Source organism: Gobius niger, assembly GCF_951799975.1.
Source record: "Gobius niger genome assembly, chromosome: 13".
Classification (NCBI taxonomy): Eukaryota; Metazoa; Chordata; class Actinopteri; order Gobiiformes; family Gobiidae; genus Gobius; species Gobius niger.
Window position 1 is genome coordinate 15,728,112 of NC_136864.1, and position 14,806 is coordinate 15,742,917.

The 14,806-nt window shown below is 38.8% G+C and overlaps 1 protein-coding gene across 2 annotated transcripts in view; it reads right to left on the minus strand.

Moving 5' to 3' along the window:
- Positions 1-14,806, minus strand: part of carmil3 (capping protein regulator and myosin 1 linker 3) — a 63,952-nt gene that overhangs the window by 22,988 nt on the left and 26,158 nt on the right. For both annotated transcript variants that reach the window (XM_079568831.1, XM_079568832.1), the window contains exons 13-17: positions 11,375-11,484; positions 10,115-10,192; positions 7,269-7,345; positions 2,571-2,675; positions 7-76 (exon numbers count right to left, since the gene is read on the minus strand). In XM_079568831.1, the coding sequence (XP_079424957.1) occupies positions 7-76; positions 2,571-2,675; positions 7,269-7,345; positions 10,115-10,192; positions 11,375-11,484 (440 nt within the window). The remainder of the gene's footprint in view (positions 1-6; positions 77-2,570; positions 2,676-7,268; positions 7,346-10,114; positions 10,193-11,374; positions 11,485-14,806) is intronic.

Sequence of the window (14,806 nt, forward strand, 5' to 3'; positions counted from 1 at the left end):
GCGTACCTCGCAGCCGCTGATGTCCAGGTGTAAATCGGCGATATGAGGGTTATTGGACAGGCCCAAGAACAAAGCCCTGCAGCCGACGGAGGCATTCACAGAAAAGGGGCATAGGGTATAGGCGTGGGGGGAAAAGATTAATGGGAAAAGTGAGCAAAGACGGATAATCAGTGCCAGTTACTTGTCGAAAGCAGTGTGACACTGTGCATTAGAAGAGATCAAGGCCACACACACACAAAACTGATCAGATTCAAACTGGTCTTAAATGCAAATGTCACAGAATAAGTAACACGAGTACAGAATCTTAACATACTTCCACATAACAGCACGGGCAACATATTGAGAAACATAATCACTTGAAAAAACAGCTCGCTTTGAAGTGCCAAAAAGCTTCAGGGGGCAATAAAAGCAGGGGTAAGCACATTAGTATTTTTAGTTTACTGGCAACAGTTGAGTGAGATAGTTTAATTATATGTTTTGTTTTTGATTTATTCGTCGTACTGAAGTGATGTGAAATAACTGCTTTAGTGGTAAAAATGCGTGACTATGAACAAGTACAAAATCAAAGAAAATGAACAGTATACCACTATACCCCCTTCTCAACTGAGGATCTGGCGGGTTGACTTAAGATACAAAGATTCTGCACATTCAAAGCTCAGCTGGTGGCTCCACAATGATGCGCAGTTTAGAGTCACACCGGGGGGAGGTAATGAGGAGAAGTGCTGGGAGTCCGCGGCTGCAGCCACTCTGGACGAGGGCCATCGGTGCAGCACACAATCATCTCAATTGTTGGCACTTTGCTTTGTTTACTCTCTTATTGACTGTGATTTCGTAAATGGACTCAAATACAAAGCAACAGCAATCCTTATGGGATGTTTTGGAGATACAAGGCTGCCATTTAGACTGTTTATTTGAAGGCCAGCCGGCTAACAATGTAAATAACTAATTAGCATCCAACAGTAGCAATTATTTTCATATTGTAACGAATAGTAAAAAAAAAAAAAAAAAAGATCCCCCTGAGTGTCTATAAATAGCATTAGCTTGCAGATCATGTGCTGGAGAATAAAAAATGCATCAAAATGTTGTCTAAGGAGAAGTGCAATTAAGTAATGTAATTCTTTGAATTCAGAGCCATACGCAACATTATGAGAGCATGAATTTAGCATAAAAGTGAAAACTGAAATGTGTTGCCTGCCTCCAAGCGTAGGGTACAGTGGCTTATACGCATGGATTGTTATGAGCTTCTTTTATCCCAAATCTTCAGAGACCATTTCAGTACAGTCAAGTTCCAGCTCAGTAATGTTCCTATTTTATAGATTTTTTCCCCCCCATGTAGCTTCTATTCATAAGCTGTGGAAATGTTTAAAAGTGAAAGAACTCATGACATCCTCGCGGACTTTAATTAGGCGATTCAGAGACTATAGAGTTAGTTATATTAATGAGACAGTTTGACATGGCTTGGTACATTTCTTCAGACATATTAGTGTCATCATTATAATGTAAAGCAGATAATCTCCTTATTTTGTATGTTCTACTGCAGCGAGTATCTGCCTCCATCTAATCCTACACTTTTCTCCTATAGAAACGGACTGCACTTAAGCATAGATTATATAATGTATATTTGTTCACCCTCTGGGCATGTTCATCACCGCATGGCCTTTATGTTTGAATCTCCCAAACATTAAGAAATGTGGCTTCCTCCTTGTGATTGTACAAGGTTTATGCAGGAATAGGATTCAAGGCCTTTTTTTTTTGTTTTTTGACCTAAGGCCTCATTTCCTAGTTAGCCAGAGTGTTGTTAGATTCTGGATATTTTTTTCTTTTTTTTTAATTCATGCAGTCCTTACATTTGAAGAGTTTAGTGGCGCTAGGCTTGCGCATGTCTATGGTAAATAGTAGCCTGCATTCAAAACAGTCTGACCCAAGCGCAGTGCACCTGAGGCAAATAAATGTCTGTGTCGATAGAATAATTTTAAAAATATAACTGACCTTGCATCACATGAGTGATTTTGAGGGACTATTTTCTAGAAGATCACTCCACCACTGCTTAGCTTACTACCACAAAGCTCAGACCGTCAGACCGTTTTTAATGCAGGCTGCTAGTTACCATAGACATGCACTAGGCTAGCGCTAGCCTAGCCCCACTAAACTCTTCAAATATAAGAACTGCATGAATAAAAATAAAAAAATCTCCATAAATCAGCAACACTGGATAACTACGAAATGAGGCCCTATGTCAAAATTCCTGAAATATCACTTTCATTTCAGCACCTTTAATGACTTGTAATATTTTTTTAAGCTCCCGGAAACCCAGTTGTAATATTTTTCATTACTGGTTGAAATCAGGCCTTGTGTTTTTAAAGATGTATATTAATGTATTATTATCATAAAGTGTAACCAAAATAAATAATAATGATTCTTAAAATGATCAGTATAAGAGAAGAAACACCATCTCATTTCAATTAGCATGTTCTTATCAAAAACAGCCAACGGTGCACATCACCACTAAGACACAAGCCACAGCTCTCATGAAACATACTGAAATGCACACACAGACAACAGTGACTCACCGCAGTGAATCAGGGGGGACTTTCATAGACGCCAGGCTGACGTGGGTCAGGCTGAACGCAGAGCTGAAGAACTGACGGAAAGTTGGCAGAGAGTCCCTTGCTTTTCTGGAGCGAAACACACAAAACAAAAAAGAATGTCTGTGTTAAAATGCGAACAAGCAACAAAGTAGGAGGCCATTTGAGGCACCTCTGAGTCAGACGGATAATACGAGGAGGTGGGAAGATGATGACAGACAGTGAAAAGATGACACGGTTATTGAGAGTGTCAGGAAGTTGGTGTTAGGAGCGAGAGAGTACACTGATGAGAGACACAAGGATAGGACCGACAGATGCTGGGCCAGTATTATTCTGAGCAGGCGCTGATAAGGTGAAGTTGGCATTAATTACTGCCACGGGTTTAAAGGTAATACTGACCAATTACCCAGCCATCTGCCTGCACGTCTGAGCTTGGCAACAGTGCGGGCCGAGCAAGAGAGAGCAAAGCGCGCGGGGGTGTGTGTGTGTGTGTGTGTGTGTGTGTGTGTGTGTTTACAACAGGACTGTGACATTACAGATCTATCTCAGGACAGCAACAAGAGGTCTGCATTTAACCTGTCAAAAGAAGACCATGTGCCAGTGAAAGGACCACCCGACAAATGGATCGCCACAGGGGAGCAAGGAAAGAGGAGAAAAAGAGTGACAACTATGGAAAGTTCAACGACTAAAATACAGACAGGATTGCGATATGCAATTTGTTTGGTTTCTGTGGGGGAATGTTATGCTTATTTTTTTTACAAGATGTATTATTTATAACTAAATATTGACTGATAAAAACATTGCCAGTGTGGACATATTTCAAAGACGATTTTTAGTCTAGACATGGGATTTTACAATAATGCAAAATTTATGTTAGATATATATATTCAAATGTACTTTATGACACAGCATTTTAGCCACCATCCAATAAACATTATAGGATGTAATAGTTCTTTTATGAAAAACAATTGGAATGGAGCAAAGTATTAGTAACTAAAAGCGAAATGTCTGTAAGAATCACAGATCACTTTTAATATCCTTTTTTTGTAACCGTTAGACATGGACACAATGGCAGTGGGTGATGCATGTAGGGAGTGACATGTTAGCCACACAATGATTTCAGAAAATAGAGTCATTCCTTAAAAAAAACATAACAAAACAAAACTAAGATTTCATTTAAAATACACAGAGTATGCATATGCTGTTGTTTTTTTGTCAATAATTCTCCCAACAAAGCCTCTCTCCCTGATGTCCTTTTTTATGTCTGAAAGATTAATGGCACTGATGGATTATAAGTTTCACCACTATTTCCACTTTTAGTTTGTTCAGTTCTTTCTCTCCATAAATTTGCTTTGGTGTTCGGGCGTTGGTTACTGCCTCCAAATTAACACGATTTCGGACTAGACACTTGCGTCTGGCACAGCTGCCTAATAGTTATGAGGTCATAATGTGAGTGCCTGATACCATAACCAACAATCCCCTTCTATTTACAGCTCATTGGACAAAACCTAATGTACAGCTAATAACAAGCTGGTATCACACCTGGCCCACAGCATTAGGAGGATTGCTCCTTGACTTCAGTTATTGGCTGTTAGTCTGCCCTGCAATGTGACAGTAACAATTAGGCTTCTCAGTGGCAATGTCAAACTACAGTAATGGGCAACGTCCAAGCACAGTATAATTCATGGTGGCAAAAGAAAAACAATCAGTAAAACATTAACTTGTCTGTTTCGACACAAATTCCAAGCAAAAACTGTCTGCTATCAGCATGGGCGAAAATGCAACTCAGCAAAGTTTTTAGTCCAAGTTAGTTGAGTTTGTGGATGGGTCACAGATCCAAACAGACAGTTTTACATCGGAAGTGGGAGTCCAGTACTCAGGAGGGAGTCCAGTATTTTCCTCGACAAAATGTCATGGTGTGTCAGACTCATGATCGAGCCATGTTTGGTTGAGACAGACTGTGCGGTCCCCAAAAAATCAATACACGCGCAGAAGGTGCACGACTAAAATGCAGTTGAACTTTTTTCAATATTAATATTTCTGTGTGGAGTTTGCATGTTCTCCCCGCGTTGGCGTAGGTTTCCTCTGGGTACTCCGGTTTCCCCTACCCAAACTATTCAACTTTGGGTTAATCAGTCCACAGCATATTTTGCCAGTAGTGCTGTGGAGCATCCAAGAGCTCTTTCGCAAACCAAAGTTGAATAGTTTAGGCAGAACACACAACGTCATGTGTGGAGGAAAAATGGAGCAGCACACCAACATCAAAACCCTCTCCTCACTCCTCCTCAGAGAATCATGATGTGGGGCTGTTTTGCTGCTTCAAGGCCTGGACAATGTGCTATCATCAATGGAAGAATTAATTCACAGGTTTATCAAGATAATTTGCTGAAAATTGTGAAAACACATTCACACCAGCATGAGAATAAGTAAGTGAACCCTGGTATTAAATAGCTGTCTGACCCTTCATTTGTAGCAATAACTGTTTTTCTGTAGTTGCATATTAGACGCTCACAACGATCAGGATGAATCTTGGACCATTCCTCTTAGCAAAACTGTTGCAGTTTAGTGAGATTCCTGGGTTCACTTACTTTTTCCTCCCTGTCCTGTGAATGTTTACATGTTATGGCCATTAAAAATATGATAATGTAATTGTTTAGGTGGTATTAGTTTAAGAAGACACTGTTTATTCATTCTTGTAATTTTGATGAAGATCAAACCACATTTTATGACCAATTTAGGCAGAAATGTGAGAAATTCCAAAGCGTTCACATACATTTTCCTCCCACTGTATGTTTAAATATGTATGTGTTATACTAAATCTATCTTTATTTTTTGTCTTTTTTGCCAGATTTATTTATTTTAATAAGAAAGATGGAAAACAATAAGTAAACACTTTATAAACCTGCCCCCTAAAAATTAACTTCATAGGTCTATCTATATGGGTCTAAGTATTGTTTACAGCATATTTAAGTTAGTTGGACTTCTTCCTGTTACACTATCAGCGTTGCATTTGTAGATCATATAAATGGCCATGCAGAGAAAGGAGACAATTCAATTACAGAGGCTTAAGACATAAAAGATTGTCATAATGTAACGCCCTATGCCACACAAGAGATCTGTTGTTAATAAATTAAAATAATGGCAAATCTGAGCCCGCTGCCACTGCTCCCGTGATAACCTCCCTTGTGAGGAACAGTGGCGTTTTGGACTCATTTGTTATGATTAGCATGCAGCCTGTCACCGTGCGCTCCATCCAGAAGGGCTTTTGTCGCATAAGCAGATCCTGTGTCAGTGTCTCTCTGCGAAAACACCCTCCAGAGAGCTGCTTCAGCAACTTGTTAGACCTGCACATGCCTGTAACCCTATCTATATCAAAAGTACAGCTGTATACGTCTGTCTCCTCTATATTCATAAGCAGCTCTCAGGGGTGTCTTATCGGTGGCGTTCAGGTTGGCAGCTTCATGTTCCCCCCACACGCGTCTAAACGGTCTGACCAGCAGCGATGACCCGGTGTGTATTTAATAGCACACAGGCTGCAGGGGGCGGGATGAACTTGGGACATTGGAACGAGTAGAGAGATACAGAGAAAGTGTGGAAGTGAGGAGCATAAGGTGGAAAAATGCCTGCTGGAAAGTGAGCCGAGTTAAATGTGAGAAATTAACTGGTAAATAAGCATAAATATGAAGCAACGAGAAGTGTGTATGCCATGATCTGATCTACAGTATGTGACAACCTACAAGCTGACAGATATTTGTCCATATTTTAAAGTTCATAGATTTAAGGTTACATTTCTGCTATACAATATAAGCAAGTATAGTCATGTTTTAATGAGAGACAGCAGTTGATTGATTGTTTTTAAAATCAATCATTAAATGTACGGCCAACAAACAATACGTAAAAACATAGTTAAAACATGAAAAATGCATGAATCTTAAGTACATGCTTTAACAATTTCATGTTTGTCTCAATAAACATTCATGTTTGGCTGAGACTGAAGATTGTCACTCTTCACTAACAGATGATTCACTATTATAAACATGGTTATGAAACCACTACGCGTGGTTCACTTCCGCTTGAAAAGCATAATTTGGGTTCGTTGGATAATGAGGGTCTAACGCAGAAATTTCCGTCAGGATAAATCAAACCGAAATCAAACGCATAGAGCGCAACAAAAGTTTGGAAAAGTAAAAGATCACACAAAGGTCATGGGAGTACAGTGACAGATTGATTCTGCCAGCAGAATAACTGTTTGAGAGGAGTCCGGGGATTAGAACGATCATTGTGTCTAAAATTAGGCTCATTTTTCACAAACTTATTTCGGTGTAATGCAGTAATGTGATATTGTGAGTGGGGAAGCTCCTGGGCTCCCGGGGGAAAGGATGAGAGCTGCTCCTTCCTCCTGCTGTCGCTGCTGCGGAGGTAAACACTGACGCATAAATAGCCTCATGGGTTACATACGTCTGTGAGTCAGCGCTAAATATACTTGTTAGCAAATGAAAACGTGTGTACATTAATACATCCACGGCAACATGCTGCTGAGCTAACCACTCAGGTCCAATAACCCTGCATTTCATTATGTTTGGCACAATCCAGAGCTGTTTGACGGAGTCACAAGAGGAAAATAAATGGTACGGTAAAAGAGATCTCTGCGAGTATCAAGCTGAGTGGAGGAAAAACACCCACCTGTGAGAGAAGGAGTTCTTGGACAGGTTCAGGTATGATAAGTCAGCACAGCAGCCGCGCAGCAAAGCCCCAAACAGCTGTCAATAAAGCACAAGAAAACACGCAAGATAATTAATCACTTCATGTCGATGTCAGTGTGTCAGATTGCTTTGTGGTCCTATTATTCTCTGAACAGCAGCAGTCTTTTGAATATATGTTGTCATATATTGCTTTTCTATCTTACAATAATAATATAGATACAGGAAGAAGAACATTTCACAGTATTAGCATTCAGACAAGATTGACAATGGACTCTAAAAACGTATTCTATAATAAATTATTTTACATGTTACATATTTTCTGATCTGTTGGTTTGCATGGTCAATACCATTCGCAGTCAATAGTATTTTTCTACCTCAGCACCGCACAGTACTGTATATATTTAATGGGTTCCACTGCTTCCACTGCTGTTTTCATGTAAAAATAGTTCTGTCACCTCCGTTGCTGCCTACCACTTTCACAGTGTGAACTTGTGCAGTAAATCTTTCTTTCATCCATTAAAGAGCATATAAAATTATGCTTTCATCGTATAAAGAGAGGGCTCACCGTGTGGATAAACCCTTTGGAATAAAAAAGAAGCTAAATTGAACACATCGAGAGCACATTGAGTCAATTAATCTTGAAATAAAGATGAGATATGTGTGTTTGTCAGACATGGTGGAGCTCAAGAAAATACAATCTACATCAAAAACCAATTTCATCAAAGACTTTTGTCGCATCATTTGAGATAGGTTAAAGTGTAGGACAAATCCATTTTTCCAGAGGCAGTGTCATCCATCAAGTCAATTGACTAATCGACCATTGCCGGCACGGATTAAAAACAGGAACTTATTAATAATTCAACTCGAGAGATCAACACTAAAACAGGCTAATTTCTCCCAGACGTTCTGCATTAAAGTGTGCACAAAAATTAGCACAACAGGGTTCACTCTGTTCTCAAGGGAAATCGAAATAAGAAGTATGGGCAAAAACAAAATTTGACCATAATAAGTGAGAGGAATGACTTTCAGTGATTGAAATAATAAGAAACAATAATTCTCATTTTAACACAGTTTCCAAAGGAGAACCATTTCCAGCTTGAGAGAGTTAGACGGCCTCTGTGTGTTTAATAATGGTATGAGTCCAATAAGTAAAATAAACACTTGAGAGGAACTGTAGGTGCAGGAGTTATCAAGAAAGAAATTACAGTGAAACTAAAGTACATATATAGTTCTGGTATAAAGAGTGATATATTGATAATAACTTTAGCACTATACAATCATGCAAAAACCGTGTTAATATTCTGTCCGCCCTAACACCCACCTGAACTGAGCACATGTTTTGGCTTACCTCAAATCTAAAAGCTTCTTGAAAAAAGAGTGAGGAAAGAAAATGACGACGAAAACGCAACAAAAAAAGCATAAAAATGTGACAAAAAAGAGACAAAAATGTGACCCCCCCAAAAAAGGCTGAAATGTGATGACAATGCAACAGAAAAGCCACAAAAGAGCAACAAAATGTGACACCAAAAAAAAGCGAATGGAAAAAGTGGCAAAAATGTGATGGAAAAAACAACAACAAAGCAACAATGCAGGGAATAAGATCCATTTACATCAGTTGTGTAGGTCTTAGCTTTCAAATGAGGCATTAAACTGACCATAGGCTGTAAGCTCCAGTCAAGAAGCTTTTAGATTATGTAAAGTCAAACTGGTGAAAATGCACTCAGTTAAGGCGGGGGTTAAGAGGTTAAAGTAGCAGCATCAATACAAACATCGCACTCACCAGCCACGTTCCCTACTAGGAAAGAAATATCCAATCCATCCAACTGGCTTAACAACCAAAACAAAAAATGCTCACTTTTTTTAAACTATTGAAATCCACATGATTTGAACATGTTCTGTAGTCTGTTCTCAGATTAATTGGTAATGTTTATAAAATATTGAACACAATTTGCACATACCCTACTTTTCATGCATATATGAGAAACTATCTAGTAATCATTGTGTGTATAGAATGTAAAAATAGTAAATAAGACTGAAAACAGAAGATAAAAAGACAATGTAAGTAAGTAGAACAAAAGAAGCACGAGTGGACTGTGTGATAGTTGTGGTGTGATATAAATTTAAAATATTGTTATAATTGAACGTGTAAAATTCAACAAACAAACAAAATGGCACTAGAAATGGAAATGGCTACTTAAGTGAACTGTGTAAACACTGGGTATGATATTTTGCCAAGACAGTTTCTCGCCACTCTATTAGATAGGCTAAAAATAGGCCCCAACAAATACGAGAAAGTGTCAAAGACGTGAACAAAAGGCAGCATCAAAGGCACTTGTCCTGCTAAATCTATTATTCATAACAGAGATGTGTTTTGTTACAGGGTGTTGTTCAGCAGGCTGTTCCATGGCACAAAGTACTGGGTGCCACACGTATCTACAGACAAAGGGGAAAGGAAGCGCATACACTTACCAAACGAGCCTCTTGAAGAACATAAAAACAAATTGTACAGGTTGTTATACTTAAAGTGTTCCTGCCAGATGCATAAGCTTTGGACAGGAATAGGGCGTGCACTGGTTTGTGGCTGGATTAGCTTTTTAATTAAACTTTGTGTGGTTGTAGTTAGTCAGAGGGGCTTGTTGGCATGGATTGGCAGTCACGCTTTGGTCAGTCGGTCCATCGCCAGTTCGGCTTTATACTGTGTGCTGTTGCCAACTTTTTTTTGTAGTTGAGTAATTTTATTTTACAGGGGTGTGCCCTTCTTCCAACCTTTACAATACCACTGTCTCAATGATCTGCAACAACAACAGTGAGATATAAAGTACAAACCGAGTCCACAGTGCAGTCTGTTCCGGACAGGTCCAAATGAACCAGGCAGTTGGGCTGCGCCAGAAACAAATACAGGTTCTGAAAATAAAAGCCAATATTAGATTACATTTGAGAAAAATGGGGGCAGTGCAACAGATCAAATATTGATCTAATCATGATTAATCCAAGCAGGTAAAAACAATTATTTTTCATGCAGTGGTCAATGCTGAGATTTCGGGATAGTTTTCTCCCTTAAAGTAATAGGCCACTGTTTTTTAAATACTGAGATCATTTTCTTACCTTAGTAATATTATTAGGCCTTGCCATATAGTAGTATAGGTGTAGTAACGCCTTGCAATATAGTTCCCCTTTTTATCCACTTAGAAAATCAACATGTTTAATTTTGTGTCACTATACTTGGCTCATATAAAGGCTCATGTAACCATATTTAAATAGGGAAAACGTGGAAGAGCTTGTTTGCTTCTAACTTCATCTCCGTTTGGATCTATAGATGAGAAGAGGAGAGGCTAAATGCTGACGCCGTCTGTGCTCTGTTTACGTGCCTGAGCGCACGCGTAAAGACCAGACAGCGACACATCAGCTCGTCTAAGCTAATTTAAGAACATATCTCAGTATTTAAAAACAGTGGCCTATTCCTTTAACATCTTAGATCTAATGTCAAAGAAAAAATTTACAATGATCAATATGCTTATTTTCTGACATTGGTCGACTTGTGCCTTCAGATTTTGTCCCAAAATCACTAAAGGTTTGCGACTCTCATGTCCTCCAGTCACAAAAACATGACTTTCCCTGGTATCGTTGTAAAGCTCTCACTCTCTTTCACAACACTTTGTCATCCAAATATGATCATTTTCTTTGTGGAAGATAACAACTGCAAAAGTCTGCGGGGATCATCAGCTGCTTACAAAACTTGTAATCATGTTTTTTTCTTGCTACAACATCTCAGCTTTGACACCACACTTGTACTTAAAAACTACATTTTCAATATCTAATTCTTCGCCTGATTTCCTGAGCTTTGAATCCCAAACAACCAGGCAAAATTTGATTTGTTTTCACTTATAACTAGCTTAATCAAAAACGGAAGATATCCAAATACCATCAGAAAAATTAAACATTACTTTTTTTTATTTCAACCTGGCTCTATCCGTATTCAAATTATATGACTGAATTTTCTTTGGAATGGCTTCTGAGGAATAAAATGGCGTCATTTATTTTGTCACACTGTTCGGCCATAACCGAAAATACCCATATTTTCCTTACCGTGGCATCATCTCCAGATAGGACTCCTGGGTTTTTGCTCAAATCCAGATGCAGAAGTGAGTTGGAGTAGTCATCACTCGAGCACAGCGCCTGGGACAAGGAAACCACTCCTAAAAAGAAGAAACACATTTAGTCCAGGCTCTCGTAGTTTAGCCGGCAGCCTGGAGTCAATTAATGCTTATTTTTCAGCAGACCAGTCTAACGCTCCTCATGCGACTTCCCAGTGAGTCATGAATAAAAACAACACAACGCGAGCCCACTATGAGGCAGAACATAATTGAGCAGGGACTGGGGAGCTCCATAGGCTGCTGGTTGTAAAGTGCTTTTTTGAAGGAGGCAGCCAGCAACCCTTTTTGTCTCTGTATCACAATCCGAGTCTACCCTGAAAGCCCAAACAAAAAAAGCCCATTCTCTCAAATTAGATCGCTACACGATTACACCCACAAGCCCGGTGGAGACCCTCATTAAAGTCCTCACCCCCAAAAACTCTGACGCATTGCACAAGTTCAGGGTTGAATACAGGCAGAAAGACAAATCAGGATCTAGCCACCAGCAAGAGTCACCATTCATTAACAGTTCCAACAGCTGTTCTTGTAAACGCTCTGGTTGCATAGAAAGTTAGGTAAGCTTTTAGATTTTATCACCTTTTACAACTGAATTAATGTCAATTTGTTCATTTCTTAGCCAGGGGAAGCAACAAAAGGGAGAAATTTCAAGGCAGGAAAGTAATGTTTGCAAGTGTAGTTTTCAGCATCGACTCCCTCAGAGTTTAAAGCAACTCCTTGTGCAAGATTTAAGCCTGGATAAAGAATAATACAAATAATATAGTAAAATGACAAAGAGACATCTAGTGTCCAATTCAAACCATCAGCAGATTATATTTTTATACATCACTATTTTTAGCATGACATGAACAAAACATCGAGTTGTGATAAACCAACAAATTCCAAATATTTGTGACTTGATCAAGTTTACGTTACTTATTCATTTACATTTATCATATACATATACAGCACTATTCAAAAGCTTTATTATGTAGAGTAAATACTACACTGACAAAAAAGACAAAGGGAGAGAGGGATATTGTACACTGTGCCACAACCCAATGACACAATGGAGATAATTTTCACTCAAACTTGGCTGTAAATACTGTTTAAGTGGCGCTATCCCACAGTTAGCTTTGCCCGTTAGCCTGTTAGCTTCTTCTTCCTGATTCCATTAGTGTGTATTGCGCCTCTGACCCGGAGAAGGGAAAGTTGCAATAGTCAGAAACACAGAGGGATATGAAAGACACCCCAATCATCCCATCAACACTTGTATTGCCCCCAGAGGGACGACGAAAAGGATTTATTAAGGTAAACAAGTTACTTAGTTCTTCTTTAAACAAAAAAAGTTGAAATAAATCTCTGATTCACCCACCCACGATGCAGTCACTTCCCAGGACTGTTAAAAACAATTTCAGGTGACTACCTGTGATGCTCATTAAGAAAATGCCAACAATAGAGGGTGGTGATTTTTAAATATTTAAAATATAAACCATGTTTGAGTTATTTCACCCTTTTTTGTTTCCTCCATAATTCCATGTGTGCATTCATAGTTGTATGCCTTTAGTGAAAATCATACAATGTAAATAGTGCTGAAAATAAAGAAAAGCCAATTCATACATACCCGGTACTCTCTATATATATTTTTTTTTCCTTCACAAACTAAAATCTATACACCCACGTACAGTATGGCATATTGCACGCAGCATTATTCTAAGGAGTCTTGCATATTGAAGAAAAGCAAAAATTCTTGTGTGGACAGTGTTTTATATTGTTTCTCTCTTCGCTACTCGATGTTCCTAACAAACTATTCAGTCAAATTAGAGGATGATGTGGCACTTAATATCGCTATTGATTTGAGGTCACGCCGCTCAACCCTCGCAGCACATTGTCTGGAGAGAGGCAGCCAGCGCATGTCATTCTGAGGCGGGCTAAGCTCTTCATCCCTAATTTGTGGCGATTAGGCGGGAAATGAGGGGAAGAGGGGACGTTGCATCAAATCCCTCTCCTATCAGTCAGTCAGTCAGCTCGGGCCGTGTGGATGTGATTGACTATCATATACCCATGCCTTTTGTCTGTCTAATTACACGGCTCATTTTCGGTTGTCACAAGTGTAGGTGGTTCATTAGAGACTCAAGAAACAGGGGAGGATGAGACTGTTATAAATATGCGGAAAAAAAAGAAGTCATGGCAACACATACACTACACAAAGTAATACTGTTCCAACTTTAGTCCAGTGGCTGTAACATTGCATGTATTCACACAGACGCCCACTCAGAAAAAAGCATAACTGAATTACTGTACTTTCAATCCGTTACATCAACTAACACGCCTGAAATGCACTGAATGAAAGTGTTATGTATTTGTATATGGCTGATCAGTACACCCTGCATTTAATAACCATGCTAATTTCATTAAACTTAAACATTCATAATGCCCTTTAATAGCCAGCTCTGACCTAAAAAGCATCACATCTGAATAACAGGAACAATGCATAGGAGATTATGATTAAAAACACAGGAATAATCCCTGTGAACGCGTGGTAAAATATTACAAGAATCTGAATTTACAGTATATCCTTGGATTGGTTGCAGTGAAGGGAGGACTGAACTGTGTGGGATGATGAGAGCTCAAACTAGGACACAACACTAATGCTCAGGGTTTATATATAAAAAATAAAAAAAAGATCTTCCGCTGATTATGACCCGAGTATTATTTGATTGCTGGAGCAGAAAGTACAATGTTGATTTCGATGCGCAAATGCTTGAAATGCATTTGGTGCAATAGAAATAAAAAGAATAATAAAAAGAGCATGTTTATTTCCAAACGCGTGTCACAACTAGAATAATACCAAATACCAGGTTTTCCCAAAAGATACTAATATAATCCACAGAAGAGTAGTCATATATGTTTTCAAGTTCAGTATAAGTAAACCTGTTAACCGCTTAACCCCCACCTAAACCAAGCACATTTTCTTTGGTTTTACCCAAATCTAAAATCGTTTTGAAAAAAGTGTCAAAATAGCAACAAAAATGAGCAGATAATGATTATGGAAACAAAAAAAATGTGACGAAAAAGCAACAAAAACAGCAGAAAAATGACAAAAATGCAACAAAAAGCGATGAAATGTGACCAAAAAGCATCTATCAGGCAAAAGAGCAACAGACAAGCAATGAAAAGAAATGTCCAAAAAAAAAGGATGCGACAACACGGCAACAAAACCAGGATCCATTATTAAGGTCTTAGCTTTCAAATGAGGCATTGCACAGGCCTGTAACCTTTTAGATTTAGGTAAAGCCGAACTGGAGAAAATGCACTTGGGTAAGGCGGGGGACGTGTTACGAGGTTACAGAAAGAACTTTGTGTTCATTGAAAAAAAGAAGTGCAT